The 20,979-nt window shown below is 37.9% G+C and overlaps 2 protein-coding genes across 3 annotated transcripts in view; both read left to right on the forward strand.

Moving 5' to 3' along the window:
- Positions 1–457: 457 nt before the first annotated feature.
- LOC127796340 (uncharacterized) lies at positions 458–13,185 on the forward strand. 2 transcript variants are annotated; one of them, XM_052328427.1, is made up of 8 exons: positions 458–1,051; positions 9,481–9,628; positions 9,745–9,895; positions 10,491–10,616; positions 10,711–10,791; positions 11,798–11,990; positions 12,080–12,350; positions 12,717–13,185. In XM_052328427.1, the coding sequence occupies exons 1-8, from the start codon at positions 854–856 to the stop codon at positions 12,977–12,979; spliced, it is 1,431 nt and encodes a 476-aa protein (XP_052184387.1). In that variant the 5' UTR covers positions 458–853; the 3' UTR covers positions 12,980–13,185. The 2 variants fall into 2 exon arrangements, with proteins under 2 accessions (XP_052184387.1, XP_052184386.1); XM_052328426.1 differs by having other exon boundaries at positions 461–1,051; positions 12,699–13,185.
- Positions 13,186–13,960: 775 nt separating this feature from the next.
- The window catches only part of LOC127796341 (polyadenylate-binding protein 2), a 41,064-nt gene continuing 34,045 nt past the window's right edge, over positions 13,961–20,979 (forward strand). The window contains exons 1-2 of the mRNA XM_052328428.1: positions 13,961–14,255; positions 14,345–14,447. Of these exons, the coding sequence (XP_052184388.1) occupies positions 14,124–14,255; positions 14,345–14,447 (235 nt within the window). The 5' untranslated portion in view covers positions 13,961–14,123. The remainder of the gene's footprint in view (positions 14,256–14,344; positions 14,448–20,979) is intronic.

Below are 20,979 nucleotides of genomic sequence, written 5' to 3' on the forward strand. Positions count from 1 at the left end.
ACACTGTTGCTGCCTCAATCCTAGTTAACTAGGATGCAAGGAATAAAACAAATCATGAATCTTTAATCACAACTGTCCCAGCCACCTAATGATGGCTGAAATCTAATCACGCACAAGTAAGATTAAGGTTTGTTAGTTTTTAGAGTATTCGTATTGGTAGGCGATGAATTCGATTCCTTAACTTACACGATAAGATAAAATATTTATTTATAATTTATTTTTGTTATTAAAATTAAGACCACGAGCAATATGAAATTTCATAAGAACAGTAATCCAAAATTAAGTTTGTTAAGGACAATAATGGAAATTTGAAGGAACAAAATTTTTAGACACGCACCCTAATATCTTCACATTTTAAGAAAAAAGAATTGAAGTTTCAAATGAAGGAAACACACTTCCAAACATGCCCTTACCAGGCCTAATAATTTGCCGATCGTGTCAAAAATTTTCAATCAGGATTTGAATTGGGGTCGGGACTCTCAAGTCCGTCATATAATTATTCTGTTCGCCTTGCCCCTTTTCCAAAACGCTCACTCCACAGGGAGAGAGAGAGAGAGAGAGAGAGAGAAGGGGATTCAGATTGCTCGATGGGTATTCGATCAATTAACTAGGGCAACGAGCAAATTGATCAATTAACTAGGGCAACGAGCAAAAACCTCTATTTTCTTTTCTGGGTTCAGTGAGTTAGGGTTTACAGAGTGGAGGGTGGAAGTTAAGGTCGAGCGAATTCTTCAGAACACAAGATTGGTAGCTTTGGGGTGTTTAATCGACGTGAGGCGTATGCTTATGCACCTTTTCTGCATATATTGTGGGGTTTGCTCAACTCCGTAGTAGGAAAATAGTGGGTTCTGGGATGGATGGTCGAAAAATTTCTGCCAGTCCTCGGCCTTGCAATGGCCGCCGGGTTCTGGCCAAGAAACGGCCTCGCGGCGGTGGCGACGGCTTCGTAAACAGTGTTAAGAAGCTCCAGCGGAGAGAAATTTGTTCGAAGCGCGACCGTGCCTTCAGCATGACAAACGCCCAGGAAAGGTTCAGGAACATTCGGTTGCAGGTTTGCTCGATCCCGGGTTTATTTTGTTTTTCTTTTCTGTTCTCTTGCTGCTTCTTTCTTACGCCAGTGAATTTTTGCAACGGATGTGGGAATTCGATCTGCACCTTTAGGTTTTTGAATGAATTAGTGAAAAATTAGGGTCTTGTACGCTTAATAGTTGGCCTCTGGATCTACATACTACATATAGTGAAGTAACTGGTCTGGTTTGCACGCACATGAAGGCGTATTACGTTTGTTCATTAGCACGGTTTCTATTTCAAGATAGGATTTTGTTCAATTTATCAAATTATTAACTTAACCTATTGAACAACTTAGCCCAATAGGGTTCTGTAATATGTAGGACATTCTCCTTACATACGCTGGCAGATAAATTGGCAGATGCCAATTAAGGAGTCTTTCTACTTCCAAAGCACATTTACGTCAAAGAATGTATTTGCCTGTCCGGTAAGGAATTTGCTTCTTCCACATTGGCATATGCAAGTGCATACTAGGCACCTTGCTTCTTCCACGTATGCAAAAACAAGTGCATATATAAGTGGGATGTAATTTATTGCAGATATAAGTGCTATTAAGAATCGGATGAAAATGCTAGTTTTGTGTGTTGGGACGAAACCACTGGCAAGTAAAACATGCTCCTCCATTAAGTAGGTTGGGACGTATTGGCTCATTGTTCTACCACCTCTCAAGGTGGATCTTTCACAATGCATTTGGGAGAGATGGTTGGAATAGAACGGAAATGAATGGAAAGGGTTCTCCTCAGTCTGGAGAAACATTAGTAATGGAATGAAGTGGTAACCCTTTCCATCTGTTTTTATCCACCTAATTTTTATTTCCTTGATTTGGATGGAAAACTTTGTGTTTTGATAAATCAACCTTAATAGTTTTTTAGAAGTTAAAGTTTTCCTTTTTAACTCAATCATACTATCTTTTATTTATTTTTATTTTTTTATTACAAGGGTATAATAATTATTGGTTGATTAATATCCTTCCATTCCGTCAATTTTCATTGCCCTCCCAAACAAGGGAAAATTACAATTATTAGTATGGTTACTGGTTACGCAAGTATCATGCTATATATGTTAATTATATTTGATAGTATAGCTATATTTTTTATATTATCATGTCAAAATAAATTGTTTCTTGCCATGCCACATCATGTATTCAACTTGGTGAAACGATATTATATACAGAAGGAAGACTCATGTCATGATAGACAGGATTCTATGATAATGATGTGGGAGCATATGATATTTTCTTTACATGAGGCATGTGCAATGCTGTTTTAGTGTATAAGTGTGATTGAAATATCACACGATTCACACTGGCTAACATTGATGATATGGTGGCTACAATTCACTGAATAATCTCTTTTGTTTTGTCTATGATATGTCACAGCCATTGCATTACATATTAGACACTCATCATTATATTAACCTAAAGTTGAAAACTATCAACCAAACTGAGATTCTTTATGTTATTATCCTCTCCCTTAACAAAGGTTAGATTAACATATGCATGCATCTTATATTATTATACATACTGCGTCTTGTCAGTGTTATATAAATCATGTAGAGAGAAGAAAATTCTAGTTGGTATTCCCTTTTCCTTCCTCACACTCAAAAATGAAAACGAGAAAAAAGGCTTAGACATGAGAATCAGCACCAGTAATATGGTGATGCAGCTGAATTTCTTAAAACTCTTTAGGATATTAAGATATGTATCTGGATGGGAGATAGCTTAAGATTCAGAAGATCTTTTGCAGTATATGGCCTTCGGGTGATGTTATAGTGTATTCTCTGATGAACTCAATGTTGCAAATTGTAAGCAATGGTAGAGGAATCTATGGGATTCATTGATTGCAGGTTGTGAAATTTTGTTCATAGCGGAGGTTGGCATGGATGTTGGAGGACTCTTTTACCTTCATGGCTGTTGATGGCAGCTGAGCCAATTGTCTACCAACTATTTTTGATCTACAGAGATTGCTTAAGTGGATATTTGACAAATACGAAGTTAGGTTTTCTAAATAGAAGGTTTTTCGTCTTCAGTGGAGCAACATAGAGAAATAAATGGACTTAGATCACGGACATTGTTCGGTCCATGTTCAGGTTGCTTGACATCAATAATTTTAATGTGTAGAGGCAGTTTTTATACCCTTGAGCATGGTTGAAGTTGTTCAAAAGTAGAAGACAGTAAGCTGTGCTTGTTTATACTTATTTAATCCTTGTCTATTCTCTTTCACTTATGTTTTTGGAGCTTTATTCCCTTTCAGTTTATTGTATAGTTTGTGTGTATTTGTTCATACTTGGAGGCCTTTGTCAGGTATCTGGACTTAGCCTAGGGTTTGTTATAGAATTTGGAAGAAATCGGAAATAGAGAGAATTGGAGGGAGAATTAGAATAAAAAGAGCCAAGAGAGAGAGAGAAACAAAGAGAATTGAGAGAGAATAGAGGTAGTCGAGAGAGAGAAGAGCAGAAACATGCAAGAGAAAAATCAGGGAGAGAATTGAAGAGAGAAGCATTCAATTAGTTATTACTCAATATTCTTCAAAAGATTCTCTCGAGTAGCTTATATAGCCACTCTTGCAGTTAGTACTTCCAGTTATAATTTGTAACTGAAAGTATTACAGCTGTTAATTCTGAAACAGAAATGTAACTAAAAAATACAAGCTGTAAAAGAAAAATAGAAAGCAGTAATTGCAGCATGCTTTAATTACCATTATACCCTAGGGTTGTGACAATCCCCCCTCCTTAAAAGATTTCTTGTCCCCAAGAAATCACAGTAAAGCTCTGGAGTGATTATGGCCATTGATTCTGCATGCCTTTTGCAGAATAAATTACTTCATCCAATCCCTGCTTTCACTATCTGATCAATCCATCTTAGACTGTTCCTTTGCCATCTCTTTTTCCTTCCTCCTTTTTCCATCCTGTGACTCCAAGGGCATTAGGAGTAATTGTTCCTTTGCAAGTATTTTTCCTTAGTTGTACCTTATAGGCTGTTATAGTGTTGTACTTCAGTTTGTTACTAACTGAAAGGCTGTAACAGCCTATAAATAGGCTAAAGAGTAGAGAATAGGCAGCTTATAAATGAATTTGAATTCTGTTTCTCTGTCCTAATTCTCCTTCTCTCTCCATTCTTCTAATTCTCCCTCCATTAATTTGAATTCCCCCTCCTCCTCCTACTTTTGCCCTCCCTTTCTATTCTCACTCCCGAATTCTTCCATAATTCCATTTACAACCTTGGAAAACCCTAGGAACATGATAATTGGTATTAGAGTCAATGTTCCTTGGCTGTGGTTCTTGCAATTTTGGTAGTTGATTCCGACGACTCTCGGTGGAATTGATCAATTAGTGACTTGTGGATTCTGGCTAATTCAACAGAGTTAGTAATTCAAGAATCCCAGCAATTTAGCGATCCGGGTAGATAGCAGAGTTAGGTGATCTTTGATCAATTCACGGCTGCGAATTTTGTTCGTTCCTGTTCGGAATTGGTAGAGAAGCAAGCTAGGCGTGTTCCAACCATGATTCCGACGAACTCTCTTAGTTGTGATAGAACCGGCGGACTTCGGCTGCTGCAGTTGCGATTTAGGAAGGCGACCTCCGAGCATTTTGCGATCTAGGAAGGTGACTTCAGAAGCATGTCCAGCGAATCCGATCCAACAAAATGAGTCAGGAGATCTAGGCGACTTTTGAAGGCTGATCATATTGCTGAACTGTACAGAACTCTTGTTCTGTGGTTTTTGACTTCTCTTGCTCTTGATTAAGGTTCGACTTTGAAGCAGAATTGTCCTACGATCCTCAACTATTAAATTCCATCTGGTATTTTCACCAGTGATCGTAATTTCGATGGTCGACTGCACCAGGATGAAATAGATGGAGTCACAATTGCAGCAAGTGACGGAAACGATATTGGAGATTGCAGATCCGCAATGGAATCCATAGAGGGATATTTAGAATTGGTGGTGGAAAAGAAATTGGACAGTGCAGTTGATCTGGACAGTGCAGTTGATCTGTTGCGTGAGGGCATCAGCAATCAGATGTGAGGGCATCGGCAATCAGATGTGCGAGCAGAACAATCAGATGCTCGAACAGATGCAGCAGTCCATGCTGATGTTTGTGAGGTAAAATCTGGTAAGACTATCCCCCGAATTTCCTCCTAGGGAGAGGCTGGATCCGATCCTACCTGAGAATGGGGAGATCCACAAAGCTGCTGGATCTCCTGAATTTGAGGTAGAACCGGCAGCAGTTGAGGTGAGTACACTGGAGAGAAGGCCGGAAGTGCAGGCTAACCCAAATCAACCTAGCTTTCCTATGCCTAAACTAGAGATACCTCTGTTCGATGGACATAAACCGAGGTGGTGCATTTGTAGGTGTGAGAGATTTTTCCAGCTTTGCAATGTAGCGGACAGGCAGAAAATCAATCTGGCGGCAGGCTATCTTAATGATATGGCTGATTCTTTGTACCAAGGTTGGATTTGGACAAGGAGAACTGAGGTTGGTTGGACTGACTTTGCAGAAGATTTATGGGAACGTTTTGGAGAGAAATCCATGACTGATGTGGTTGAAGAGTTTAACAAGCTAAGAGAGGAAGGTTCTGTGGGAGAATACCAAATTCGGTTTGAGGAGTTAAGACTTTAGTGTGGAGTTTACAGCCAACCTTAATAGAACAATATTTTGTTTCCAGTTTCATCAGCGGTCTCAAGGACGAGCTGAGACCCACTGTCAAAATGATGCAACCAGCCATAGTGGAGCAGGCTGCTGAGAAGGCGAGGCTATAGGAGCTTGCCTTGGATGCAATTTACAATAAGTATGTGCTATCAACAGAAATTCAGCCTCTGTTCAATTAACAATTAGGAGGATATCAAGGAGATGTGAATTCTAGGGTTTATTCTAACCCTAATGCAGTTAAGTCATCTACTATGGAGCAAAGAAGGAAGTTAGGATTATGCCATAAATGTGGAGATAAATTCAGTCCTGGCCACCAATGTCAAAGACAGTTATTGCATATGGAAGGGGTAGAGGACGGAAATGGAGAAGAAGAACCAGAAGGGATTGGGTGACAAAGATGGCACAGCTGTAAAAAGTTTCTTGGGGACAAGAAACCTCTCAAGGAGGGGGGATTGTCATGACCTCGAGGGCATTAGGAGTAATTGTTCATTTGCAAGTATTTTTCCTCTGTTGTACCTTAGGCTGTTAGAGTGTTGACCTTCAGTTTGTTACTAACTGGTTACAGCCTATAAATAGGTTGAAGAGTAGAGAATAGGCAGCTTATGAATGAATTTAAATTCTGTTTCTCTCTCTTAATTCTCCTAATTCTCCCTCCATTCTTTTGAATTCCCCCTCCTCCTCCTGCTTTCTCCCTCCCTTTCTATTCTCTCTCTCTCTCTCTCTCTCATTCTTCCATAATTTCATTCTAAATCCTTGGAAAACCCTGGGAACGTGAGACATTCTTTCTTTCTCCTTCTTGGCATTTTCCTCCTCTCTTATGTTCCTTTTCTTTTGCCTTTTCTTGCAATTGTAAGATATGGTCCTCAAAGATACCTTTGGCAAAGCTCTCTTCTCCAAGTGATCTGTATTCTGAGGAAAACTCAAAATGCTGTTTGCTTCCCCCTGTACAGAAATTCCAGTGATTTCCTTGATGGTGCCTAAAAGGTTAGTAAAATCTTTTGCCAGACGTGGATGATTTTTAACTTCTTTTTCTTCCTTCTCTCTGGCTCTTTCAAGTAAATCCTTATTTACTAGCTTTGCATTGACATTAGGCATTGGAGGAGTACCCATTCCTTCAAGAACAGCAGACTTATAATCTTCAAAATCCAAAGTTGATGAGCTCATAACCTTCCCCAACTTCACAGCATCTTTTGCTTCCTGCTTGGTGGTGGTGTACACCAAAGGTTTATCTTCAACAGATTTTTCCAATGATGTTGCAGTGACTTTTCCGGCAACTGCCATTCTTGTCTTGGCATCTCTGACTTGATTTATAGCCGGAATATCTAATGACTCAATGTCTTTTACCAATTTTGATTGATTGTTCCTCAGCTTCCTGTAAGTCAGAAGTCTGAGGAAGGACTCCGGCACCAATATCCTCACAAATGAATGATCTTTCAGTTGGACTTGCCTGATCCAATGCAGGTGATGCATCAACTTCTTGCAGACTTCAGATATTAGGTAGGATTCTGGCTCCTACTTACTTGAATCGGCTCTTCAGTGGATCTTGAAAGAAATTTCACTGTTAGATTGACCTGAAACCTCTTTGCAATCATATTCGTTAAGTCATCCAGCTTTTGGCCTACATTAGCAAATTCTTTCTGCACACTTTTTCTTGTTGCAGCACTTTCTGCTTGGTAGCATCTCACCTCTGCCTTAAACCTAATTCCAGATTGTCCATTCTCGTCTCCAACTGCTTCATGTGGATGCCTTCTGTCATCACCTCTGCTTGCATTCAATAAGAATCCCCTTCTGAGACTCAATTGGCTCTGTTGCAGCCTCCAATAATCGCCTGAATTGAAGAATTGATTGGCTCTGAATCAGCTTCACTGAATTGACTTAAGCAGCAACCAAGGATCACCTAAGATCAGCTTCCAAGGACCACTTGGCTCTTATACCAAATGTCAGGTATCTGGTCTTAGCCTAGGGTTTGTTATGGAATTTGGAAGAAATCGGATATAGAGAGAATTGGAGGGAGAATTAGAACAGAAAGAGCTGTGTGTGTGTGTGCGTGTGTGTGAGAGAGAGAGAGAGAGCATTCAATCAGTTATTACTCAATATTCTCCAAAAGATCCTCTTGAGTAGCTTATATAGCCACTCTTGCAGTTAGTACTTTCAGTTATAATTTGTAACTGAAAGTATTACAGCTGTCAGTTCTGAAACAGAAATGTAACTGAAAAATACAAGTTGTAAAAGAAAAATAGAAAGCAGCAATTGCAGCATGCTTTAATGACCATTATACCCTAGGGTCTTGACAACCTTGTTATTAAGGTTATGCATGTTAGGAGGATACTAGTTAATATGATAACTACATAAAACTGAGTCTATCTAAACATGACTTTTAGGTTGTGATTCATTCTTATTAATTTTTGGAGGAGTTATGCTATGTGCATAAATTTGGATGCCACGTGGTTTGTTGATGAAAAAGTTACTACAAGAAAAGGGTCCTGCTGGTGAGAGGTCCTTTGTTGCCCAGTAGTCTTGCACAGTTGCTGTATTGGTTTCATCTATCTTTTTATGTCTTTGAAGGAGGGATGCCACAGAGTGAAATTGGGTAGCAGGTGTGCTTTCTGATATGTAGTTGAAGGACCAAAAGGAGCTTGAAAACTTCCTATTTGGCATCCTTGTTACCAAAATCAATAGCTCTTAGCTGTTCGGGAGATGGTTTTTTGGTTTGTCACTTTGGTGCTCTAGACTGGTAATGGTTACTTCTTTTTATGAAGGTGGAATCAAGGTAGTTAAAATCGGGATTTTAACTGGGATCGAAAAGGGGTTCATAAAATCGGATCGTAAAATCGAATCGTAAAATCGTAAGATTTTAGAGACAATTAAAAATACCCTTTAATTTTTATAAATATGTTTATAATAACATAATTTTATAAAAAATAAATTAATATCGTTTAATAACCTGATTATTCCTTATTATAACTCAAAAGATGATGTTTCTAAAATATAACTCAAAACTAACATTGGTATAGGCAATTTAGAGGCAAAATATAGCTTAAAATTCTTTAGAGGATGATTCTAATATTTTCCATTAGATTTAAATTGTAATTTATACTTGAAGCATAAAATCGTTTTGGGGTCTCTGAAGCGTAAAATCGTAAAATTGTACACCTAAAATCGGAATTTTATAGGATTTTATCCCAAATAAGATTTTACATGGGATTTGAATCGTTTGGGGGTCTCCAAAGCGTAAAATCGTACAAGTAAAATCGGCATTTTAACAACATTTGGTGGAATGACATCCATCCTTGCGTATCACTTTTCCATGAAGCTGATTTAGTTCATTAAAAAAATAAAGCAATGAACTATTGGGAAAGAATCACTCTTTGTATTGCCTGCTATTTCTTTTACACAGTGATAAAATTTTGAGATGGTACAATTATTTTTTTTTGTAAATTTTTTTTTTTGTAAATGAGATGGTACAATTATTGATGGTGGATAACTGGAAAGATGATGATGAGCACTGCATTTGATCTGGCTTGAGTTCTGTAATCGAAGTTTCGATGAGAGACAAATTATGCTACTGAAATTTGTTAACATAGAATGATTCTTATGCTTTACACTTTAGTATACTATACTTGGACTATTTCTTAGCTGAGAAAATGTTTACGCTTTGTAATCGACAATTTATCTAGTCATTTCCATACTATTTAAACAGTTCAGTTTATCATTTCTGCATATTTGATTTTTGTTTCTTTCTAATGGTATATGAATTTTGTTCAGGAGGAATATGATACACATGACCCCAAAGGACATTGCGGTGTGGTACTGTCCTTTCTCAAGAAGAGGTCAAAAATTATTGAAATAGTAGCTGCTCATGACATAGTCTTTGCTCTTGCTCAATCTGGTGTTTGCGCAGCGTTTAGCCGAGGTAGAGCCCTAATAAACAAATCATCTTTCTATTTGTATGAAGAATAGTGGTCGTATTTGGTTTATGCTCCTTGTCAAGAAAAAGACTCTAATACCTTTTTTCTTTTGTTGATGCAGAGTCTAACCAGAGGATATGCTTTTTGAATGTCAGTTCCGATGAAGTTATACGAAGCTTGTTTTACAATAAAAACAATGACTCACTTATCACTGTCTCAGTTTATGCTGCAGACAATTTTAGTTCTTTGAAATGCCGAAGCACAAGGATTGAGTATGTGAACTATAAGTCGCTCAATAACTTTTAATATTTATTGTTCACGTGTTTCTCTTTCTAAGATCATCATCATCATAAGTTGTAATTCCAGTAGGTGGGGTTGAATTGAATACATGAATTCTAGCTCTTTAATTATCTGCATGTTATATTTTTTCATTGCCAATATATATCCTATGTCATATATTTTCTGTTTGTTTTTTGGTCTTTTTACCTCTTTTTTTTGCTACAAACTTCTCCCATTCTATCCACTCATCTCATAGGTGTATCTAATGGTCTTCTTCTCATATGTCCAAGCCATTGTAATTGCGTCTTATGTGTTTTACCTCCAATTGATGTTGCTTAAACCTTATTTACAGATGTTCTTGTTTCTATTTTTGTCTTTTATTGTTTGTCTACATATTCACTATAACATTCTTATCTCAGTTCTGCATACATTTTACACATGTTGCTACTTAATTATCCAACATTTCAAGCCACACAACAGAAATGATTGTATAGATGTTCGATAGAATTTTTCTTACACTTATGTTTTTACTAAATTTATGTTCCATATAGTCTTTTCTAAGAGATCACACCGGAAAAATGATTCCAGGTACATAAAAAGGGCTAAACCAGATGCAGGTTTTGCTCTTTTTGAGTCTGAATCACTGAAATGGCCTGGTTTTGTGGAATTTGATGATGTGAATGGGAAGGTACTCACATATTCTGCACAAGATAGGTAAATGTTTAAATGTGTTCATGCTAATTCTGGACCATTTTGTGCACAATATGCTTCTTGATTCTGATCTACATGTTCTTTCTTCTTTTATCAGCATATACAAGGTGTTTGATTTGAAAAACTACACCATGTTGTACTCAATATCAGACAAAAATGTTCAAGAGATTAAGATCAGGTAACATTTCGTATATGTACTCAAATGTGCATGAAATTGCATTTTCTAGTGAGCAGTGTATATGTTTATGATATCTAAGAAGCATCAATCTTTAGATTTATTTGTCTTTTGAATAGGGAGGCAGAATAATTAGTGCTTTTTTAGGGGCTACTGTTATTAATGTGTGGAAGAGTACATTTGCTATTTGTCTGCACAAGTGCTTGTCTAGTTTTGCTATTGCATGTCAAAAGATCACTTGCTTTGAAGAATAGTGGCCTAATGTTTGTTATGCTGTTGTGAACAAACTTAAATGGTCAAATGTGGTTTAAATTGTTGAGAAAACATCAGCTGCATGTTGGCATTGACCTTTTGTTCTTCTTTTTCCTTTGGACAACCGTGCAAGAGCTCAGGGCATTCTGCACCGTCATTTGGGCATTGTAACAGTAATGTTTGCATTACCTGAAAGGAGTTTGTAATTTCTCATGTATATCCAGGCCTTTGTTAACATGGTTACTGAATTTGTGTTGCTAATAGGCCTTTTTTGCTGGATGTTGAGATGGGGGACAGTTGTATCTTGTGCTTGAAACAGAAGTCATTGGTTTTGCTTTATATGGATTGTCTGTTTTAACTTATAAGGAAAAGGGACAAAAGATAGTTTGTTTGCTGGAAAATACAAGTTTCTCTCTAGTTTCTATTGATTAAAGGCTTTAAAAAATTGAATACGTAGTTGCTTCAGGATTATTCTGACTGCCACATACCTTTGAGATTTCAATTATGTAGATACTTTGAGGATGTACTCTGGCAGAAGTTGCTAATGATTTTTTATGCTATATGAAATGTTTGCCGTTTGAAGTTTGTCTGTTTTTGAACTTTCATTTTACAACTATTGGTCCTGTGTCTTTTTTTTTTTCCCAAATACACACTTGGTATTGATTCTGTGTCTTTACTTAACCTGCTTAGAAGCGAGTATATGCTTGTGTATTGCTTCAGGCATCTCTACTTACTTTTGTGGGTTTTTGGGAAACAGCCCAGGCATCATGTTGTTGATTTTTGAAAAAGCCTGTGGCCATGTTCCTCTTAAGATTCTTTCAATAGAGGATGGTACAGTTCTCAAAACTTTCAACCATCTCCTGCATCGGAATAAGAAGGTGGATTTCATTGAACAGTTCAATGAGAAGCTTCTAGTCAAGCAAGATAATGAGAATCTCCAGATTCTTGATGTAGGGATCTTTCTTATGTGGTTTTGAATTTTTAAATATGTTTGTTTTATGTTGATCAATGTCTATCTGATATCTGAGACTTGTTGCAGGTTCGCAATTTTGAGCAAACAGAAGTTAGCAGAACTGAGTTTATGACTCCATCAGCATTTATATTCCTCTATGAGAACCAGTTATTCCTGACATTTAGAGATAGAACTGTTGCTGTCTGGAACTTCCGTGGGGAACTTGTAACTTCATTTGAGGATCACCTTTTGTGGCATCCTGACTGTAACACAAACAACATTTATATCACCAGTGATCAGGATCTTATAATTTCTTACTGCAAAGCCGATTCTGACGATCCATTATCAGAAGGAAATGGTAAGCATCTGATAAAAATTTGAACATGATTAACATATTCAACCGACAAAGTTATCTTGAATCCTATCTATAGTTCATCATCGATGGAAATTTTGGTTAGATGCTAAAATATGCATGAAATGCCACTGAATGAGATAGATGTTTATTTCACATCAATTTGCATGCTTAACAACAAAAGGCATTCCTTGTGTAGAATTTGGTTCTTATGCATGCATATATGATTTGTATTGAGCATGGACATCAATTGGCTTTTGAAGTACAATTAATTGCATTGTTTGGCTCTCAGCTTATGCATTTGTTTCTTTTCTCCTTTTTGTTTCTCTTATCTAGTGCTTCTTAATGTTGTAGTCATTGGCCATGCGGCAGGATCCATCAACATCAGCAATATCCTGACCGGGAAATGTCTAGCTAAAATCCGAGCAAGCAACAGTTTCCCCATTGCTGAATGCAGCTGCAGTGGTTGTTGCAGCGGCAAAAACTGCAGTTCTAAGAAACGAGTCCGGGCATCCAGGATGAGGAGCACCGTTTCAGAAGCCCTCGAAGACATCACCGCACTCTTCTATGATGAAGAGCGCAACGAAATCTATACCGGTAATAGGCTTGGCTTGGTCCATGTATGGTCTAACTGACTTGTATTTCCCCTAGTTCCATCAGATTCTCCGACTGTTCTTCCAGATGGTAAATTCCATTCTGCTTCCTGCCGCTATGACGACTCCCTGGCATTGTACTATTAAATGTTCTTTTACTATTAGCAGTAGTGGTAGTATATCTGTGTTCTTGTTGATTTGCATTGGCCATTGGGTATATTGGTGTTTTCTGGGTGGTTTTGTTGTTCCTTTGCTTCCTTCACCGGGTGGGTTTCTTGTATTATTGGGGCTGGGCCTTTGTAAGGAGGTGTGATGTTGAAATGTTTTCTTCTTAGGTTTAATTTTTCTATCAAATTTCATAAAAAAATAAAGAGAGGCAATTGATAGGAGAAGGTGCTGCATGCAGGGATGGAGCTTTGCGTACCCATCAAATTCATTCATTGTCAAGCTGTTGATTTGGCTAATTTGGTCCAATTCAGACCCGTTTTTGTGAAAGTCAAATAGAAACTGCTGGGGGGGGAAGGGAAATCAGTAATGAACACCTCTATTTAACCCTTTTTATGAAGGGCAAAAGCCTTGATTTTATTTGTGCAAGTATACTAAATTTTATTTAATATATAGTCTCGCCCTATAAAGCTGCTCAAAAGCTTTACTAATTCTCGCGGTAGGCTTACTTAAAAGCACTTTTTCTTTTCTCTCTTCCTTTTTGAAAACAATTGAGAATATATTTAATACAATCTCACATGTCATCGACATAAGAAAAAGAATATAAATATTTGTGTGAATTAGCTCTCAAAAAGAATATTCAGTATAATAATTGTATTAATATAGTAGCAGACTAATATGATATTAAGAATCAATCAGGCATTGCCATATGAATGGATTCTTAATTAATGTTTGTATAGTTTTTAATAAATTTTAAAAATTACAATGGTAAGCTTTTTATCAAAACAAAAATAACCCCCCCCCCCCCGGGCGGGGGGGAGATAAATCAATCGAAATTACGTTTTTACCCGGTCTTCTAAATCCGATCCATCGATCATCACTTGCGACGCATCTCAATCCGCGCCATCTATCTCCCTCGCGTCTGCGTCTGGCCGAGAGAGAAACCTAATTGGGAACTCCACTCAGCTCTACAAATCCGCAGCTGATACCATACCTAGTCGTACACCCTGTCCCTCACAGAATGGAGAATCACCGAGAGCAAGACCAGGAGCAAGAGCATGAAGTGTACGGAGGAGAGATTCCAGACGAAGCAGAGATGGATGCCGATGTCGACATGTCTAGGGCTGAGGAAGAAGAAGACCCTAATGCTAAGGTTCTCTTTCTCCTTCTCTTTCTTCTGTACCTTCTCTTTCTGCTCCCTTCTAACTTGCGTTATTCTTTGTTTTCTGTGACTTTGAATAGGACTTGCAGGAGATGAAGAAGAGACTCAAGGAGATAGAAGAGGAAGCTGGTGCCCTTCGCGAAATGCAGGCCAAAGTTGAAAAGGAAATGGGCGCTGTTCAAGGTCTTTCTCTTTCGATGAACTCTGAAATCAAGTGTTTCTGTTCTTTTCCTTTTGACCTTGTCTTCGTTGTTGACTTCTTGTTCGATGTGATTCCGTTTCTTATCTCTGGTTATGCTCCTGCTATACTGAAAAGAAGTAAAAGTTTTCATCCGAGCAAAAACCAGGTTCTTGGTCGGACTAGAAAATTTGAGGTTGCTCGTACATTGTTTAGCCAGTTTAACTTGAACAAAGTTGGGTGAACCTTGTGCTGTTCTGCCTCTCGGTGCTGGTTGGATTAACAGGGAAGTGGACTCGAAATTTATGTGGAATTGCTGAAAGATGCTAAGTTTCAACTATCACTGTTGTTGGCATTCTAGATCTGTTAGATGTTGAGGTTTCCCTAACGGTATGACTGTACATGTCATGGCATATGAAGTTCAATTAAGCTACACATGAGAATGTAAGGAAGCCTGATATGAAAACCTTGGAAACTAAGCTGTGACTCTTAATTTATGTCAACGCATGCCAAAAGATACCTTGGCAAAAGACAAACCTAATATTGACAAATCAATGGAAGTTTTCAGTTAACTAATACATGTTCTGGTTCATTTGGATTTTTGTCTTTCTTCTAGAACATTTGTTGTGATTGAATTATGTCTCTTCATGCCACATATGGGGAATTATGCATACCAGTTAAGCAGTTACATCTGCTTGGTTGTTTGTATTTTTCTATTTATGTTAACTTTCTTAGTCCTGTTAGAGTAGAACACATCACTCCCACAAATTCTCTCAACTCAATAGCTCACCCTATTCACTCCCACACTCGAGAACACAAATGATGGTAACACAAACAAGAGTAAAGAAAACAGTAAGAACACAAGGAAGATTTATCTTGGTTCGGTCTCAAAATGAGGCCTACGTCCAGACTGCTGTTATGCCTCCCAATCCACTATCTTGAAACACCTTTAGGATGATTACGAAGAGCACCTGAATCCTACCCAGCCCATATACCCTAAAAGCTAGTAGAATTCCAAGATTACAAGACTATCCCCAGCCTTACTCTTGACCTCTCACTCAATCCCAATACACAAGATAGAAACTGAAAAATAATCCTACTTTGGAATGAAGCACACACACTGATACTCCCCCCCCCCCCCCCCCCCCCAACCCCAACCCAATCCCATGATCCCTATTTATAAGCTATAGGGTCGTGAGTTACAAAGCATTAACAAACTGACCGACTGACCGAGACTAACCAACTAACTTATTCGGTCAGTCACTCTTCTAGAAACATACCTTCTAGAAGTGTTATGATTCTAACTCTACAACAGAAAAACATACACATGCAGCATTACAAAATACTATCTGTTTACACTATACCTTCTAATTTAGTACAAATGACATAACAAGTCCTTTTGATATCCTTCACAAATTAAGGACAATTAACCTTGCAGTAGTGTGGTTTGGTTTGGTAGGTTAGAATTTTATGACAAGTGGGAACATGTGTTTAGGCTGTTATACATTGCGGATTGACCTAGGAAGAAAATATATGGGAGTGCAAGAATATGTTATGAGCGAATAGGATGTCACCATGAATAACCTCATTACTATTTTTATCTTTTCTTATATGGCTGCACACATCTTACATCTTGATCTCCATTATGCTCGTATGTTGCACACGTTGCTCTACTACCCAACATTCTATCCATACAACAAAGCTGGTCTTATAGCTATTTTATAAAATTTTCCTTTTGGTTTTATTAGAATCTTACCATCACATAAAATACCAGATGCACTTTTCCATTTTAACCATCTCACCTTGATTCTATGGGTAATATTCTCATTAATCTCCTCATATTTTTGGATGATTGATCCAAGATATCTAAACTAATCTTTTCTTGATATGCCTTAATCTTCCAATTTTATCATAACATTATCCACACTTATTTTTTTACTAAATTTACATTCCATACATTTGGTTTTCACTCTATTGAACTTACAACCTTTAGATTCTAAAGTATTTGACCATTTATTGAGCTTGATATCCACACCTTCTTTTGTCTTATCTGCCAACAAAATGTCATCTACAAATAGCATACACCAAGGCATTAGGCACCTTTGCCCAGATATGTCATCTGCATATCTGTGAATTTTAGGGACAGTATTGAATCAATTTTTGCCCAATTAACTCTCCCTTACACCCTAGAATGATGGAATATGTAGCGCTGTAAATGACAATTGAATGCAAATGACTTACAGTGATAAACAGAATGACAACGACAGTGAAAAGTAAAGAAATTAAAGAACAAACACACCAAATTTATACTGGTACAAGCCAATAAAGTTGGCTCTACATCCAATCTCCCGAGGCCTTCAAATCCACTAGAAATCGAGAGTGTTTACAGCAATACAACCGTCCCTTACTCCCTCCTGTTACAGTGCTCCCAAGTACAATGAAAATAACCAAAGAGATTTCCACTAGATCACTCCAAGAATCACTGTTCTCACTATCTTGGATCTCTTCTTCCCACAACACTCAGTGCACAAGAGGATTACAACTGATCAGTAGTCTTACAAACAAAAAACTGAGAACTTTGCCTCTCTTGCTCCCCTTGCCCTCAATTTATAATAGTGGGTGGATTTCCCAATGAAGATATAAAATATTTACAGTTTCATCCCATAACTTTTACTAATTACAATTTTGGGTTACAACTTCTATTTAATACTTCATTTGCATTCAAAAAACACTGCTTTTCTTATCCTATACTCTAGACAACTTTTAACAATATCCTTGATATAATGCAATTGTAATTGGAAAAGTGCAAGTCTCAGCTCGACAAGGCGGTCTATGATACATGTCTTTAGTAACCTATATATAAGCAATTCAAATGACTTTCTTCTTTAGAACCTTTCATAAAACTTCCCTTGAAATTTGTCACAAACCTTTTCTCAATCTTTAAATACCACATGTAAATCCTTTTATCTTTTTTAATCTCTTTACCTTTCCATCTGGTGCCTCAACAAGTATATAGATTTTATTATTGAGTTGCCAGACATGAAACCAAATTGGTTTTAGACATCTTGGTTTCCTTAATCTTTGCTTACTCACTATCTGCTTTAGTTTCATGGTCTTGACTTATTAGCTTGATTCCTCTATAATTTTAGCAACTTTGAGCATCCCCTTTATTCTTGTAAAGAGGCACTAAAGTGCTCGTCCTTTACTCGTCTAATATCCTTTTTGATTGAAGTATCACATTAAATCATGTTGTTAACAAAAAAATGTCCTATTCTCCCCTGCATTTCCATGCTTCTATCAGTATATTATTTGGTTCAATTGTTTTTTCTATTCTTTTCTTTTTTAATACAATAACATATCAAACATTTATTCCACTATGTGGGATTTACTACATGAATTCAAGCTCAGTAGTCATTTTGATCTATTGATTTTTACCTTTATAACTAATATCATACCTAAGTGTCTCACATATAGTTTTTATTTTTCTTTCTTTTATCTCTTTTACTAGATACTTGTTCCATTTCATCTAGTCTTCTCTTAGTAGCCTAAATTGGTCTTCTTCTTACATGACCAAACCATCTTAATTTTGTCTCACATCCTTTTTTTTTTTTTTTTTGTAAATAAAAATTCATTAAACAAGAAAAAGGACAAAGTGTCTACAAGAATAAGCAGGGGCATACCTCGCAAATACAAAAACTACATAAACTGAAAAACAAAGAAAACTAGGAAACAGTGGGGAGCTGCAATGCTACAACATAAATGCCTCAAACAGGTGAGGTAGAAAGAAATAGAGAAAAATAGAGTAGCCCTATGGGAACCCTTCTTATGCGGAGGCCTCCAAACGACAAAGATTGCCCCATCCCGTGATGAAGAATGGGGCAAGAGCAGACAGTCAAAAACACAGTAGAAGGTCGGTCGACATGGTAGTGGAAGGGAAAGTTGGATAGACAGAGCCGCTAGAAGACCTCAAGATTGGTACTTTAAGGAGGGAAGAGAGAGATGAGACAACAAGGGGAATGGGGAGGGGAAGGAGGCAGGGGGGTAGCTGAAAGACCCATGGGGAGAAGGAGCTAAACCCGATTCTTCTGCCGCCAATGACAACCCCATTCCGTGATGAAATTTGGTGCATGAGCACACTACCAAATTCCACAGTATTAGGATGGAAGTCACCATGGTTGAAGGAAACAAGGCCATACCGAAACCACCACAAAATCCTAGAACTGACCCGCATGTGCATAAGGGCACCAGGACAAAATCTATGACTTGGGGATAGCCTTGAAACAGTATGCAAGAGCTTGAAAAGAACTTAGAACAGAAAACAAAGAGAGGAAAAGAAACTCTCAATATTCACCGGTGAATCAAAAATGAATACCACACAATCAAAGAAGAGCCACTGCTATTTATAGTAGCTGCCTTATTAAAGGGCCCTTAGACCGAGGCACCTTATAATCGCCTAACAACAATAAACAAATAGAAGCAACATAACAATACAATAAGAAGTCCGCTATACTCTCACATTCCCCCTCAAATCAGACCCCATAGAGTAAGGACTTTAGATCCTTGAGCAGCTTGGACAATCAACAAACAATAAGCAAACAACAAACAAGCTACTCCTTGACTGTTAACTTGAGAGAGACTCCTAGAAGATCAGGCTTCTGAACATGAGACATCCTTAGACGAAGCTTATCACATAAAAGCTGAAAACGACTTCTAGCTAGGCCTTTAGTAAAAACATTTGCAATTTGATAGTCAGTAGGAACATAGTGAGTTTGAACCTCCCCACTCTCAACTTTCTCCCGCACAAAGTGAATGTCAATTTCCAAATGCTTAGTGCAAGCATGAAAAACAGGATTTTCAGCAATACTTTTAGCAGCTAGGTTATCACTCTAGAGAATAGGAACATGAGCACATGGATAGCCAAGCTCTGAAAACAAGAATTTTAACCACATAATTTCAGTCACACCTTGATCGATTGCTCTGTATTCGGCTTCTCCTATTGACCTAGCTACAACCGACTGCTTACGAGAACTCCATATAATCAAATTACTTCCAAGAAACATACACAGCTCACTGGTAGATCAATGAGTGACTCGACAACTGGCATGATCAGCATCTGTATACATTGTGAGAGAAATCAACTGAGGAGGGAGAAAAGAACAATCCCAAATCGAGAGAACCTTTAAGATACCGAAGCAGACGCTTGCAAGCGACCCAATGTTGCTGCTTAGGAGCTGAAAGAAACTGGTTGAGCCGATTAACAATGAAAGCAATATTCGGTCTGGTATAGGTGAGATATTGCAAGGAGCCAATCACAATGCGATAGAGAGAATGATCAGAGAAAGACTCACCCTCATCAGTTAAAGAGTTTGTCGTGTTAACTGGATTCTCACAAGGCTTACAATCTAACATGGTGGTTTTCTTTAACAGATCAATTGTATATTTAGTTTGAGTGAGGTAAAGTCCATCAATGTTATGGTGAGCCTCAAAACCAAGAAAATAGCTGATAGAACCCAAAGTTTTGAGAGCAAAATGTGTATTCAAATCCTGAATACAAGGTCTAAGGGCTGAAGAATCTGAACCAGTAATTAGTATGTCATCAACATAGACTAAAAGAAATAGCATAAACTTAGCAGTTCTCTTAACAAACAAGGAGGCATCTGAAACTGCTCTAATGAAACCCCAAGACTGCAAGGCAACTCTTAGCTTGGTATACTGGGCCCTTGGTGCCTATTTTAACCCATAAAAAGATTTTTTCAGCTTGTAAACATGAGTAGGGAATTGAGAATGAACAAACCCTTCCGGTTGAGACATAAAGACATCCTCACTCAAATCACCATTCAAGAAAGCATTGTTGACATCCACTTGTTGGATGTCTCAGCCAAAAGTAACAGCCAAAGAAAACAACACTCGAATTGTTGGGGCTTTAACAATAAGACTAAAAGTCTCGGCATGGTCAATGCCAGGATTTTGATGAAATCCCTTGGCCACCAAATGTGCTTTGTAACTAAGAACTGTACCATTTGCCTTATATTTAATCCGGGGTACTCACTTGCAACCAATAACATTTATGTCTTTAGAGACAGGAACTAAATCCCAAGTGTGATTACGTTGTAAGGCGGTATATTCTTCTTTGATAGCCTTGACCCATTGTAAATCTAAGAAGGCCTCACGAACAGCAGTAGGTTCTGAAGAGCTCACTAAGGCATGAGGGGATGAAGTGGTAAGAAGTTTAGCCTTGGATCGGGTGACCATAGGATGAACAAAAGGTTTAGGAACACGGGAGGCTGTTGGCAATACCAAAGGAGGCTCCAACAATGGAGAGGACAAGGATGATAAGGACACAGGAGAATGAGGTTGAGGGACAACAGGTAAAGGTTGAGAAGCAGAAGCAGCAAGAGATGAAGCTGCAGAAGGTGGAGAAGAAGATAAGGAGGAAGAACCCAAGGTCGTGCTATTGCAGTGGAAGAAAATGACGAGAAAGAAAAAGAAGGAAATGACTGAAATACCAAAGTAGATGGATGACCAGGAAAAGTAGAA

The sequence above is a fragment of the Diospyros lotus genome, chromosome 3, assembly GCF_014633365.1.
Source record: "Diospyros lotus cultivar Yz01 chromosome 3, ASM1463336v1, whole genome shotgun sequence".
NCBI lineage: Eukaryota > Viridiplantae > Streptophyta > Magnoliopsida > Ericales > Ebenaceae > Diospyros > Diospyros lotus.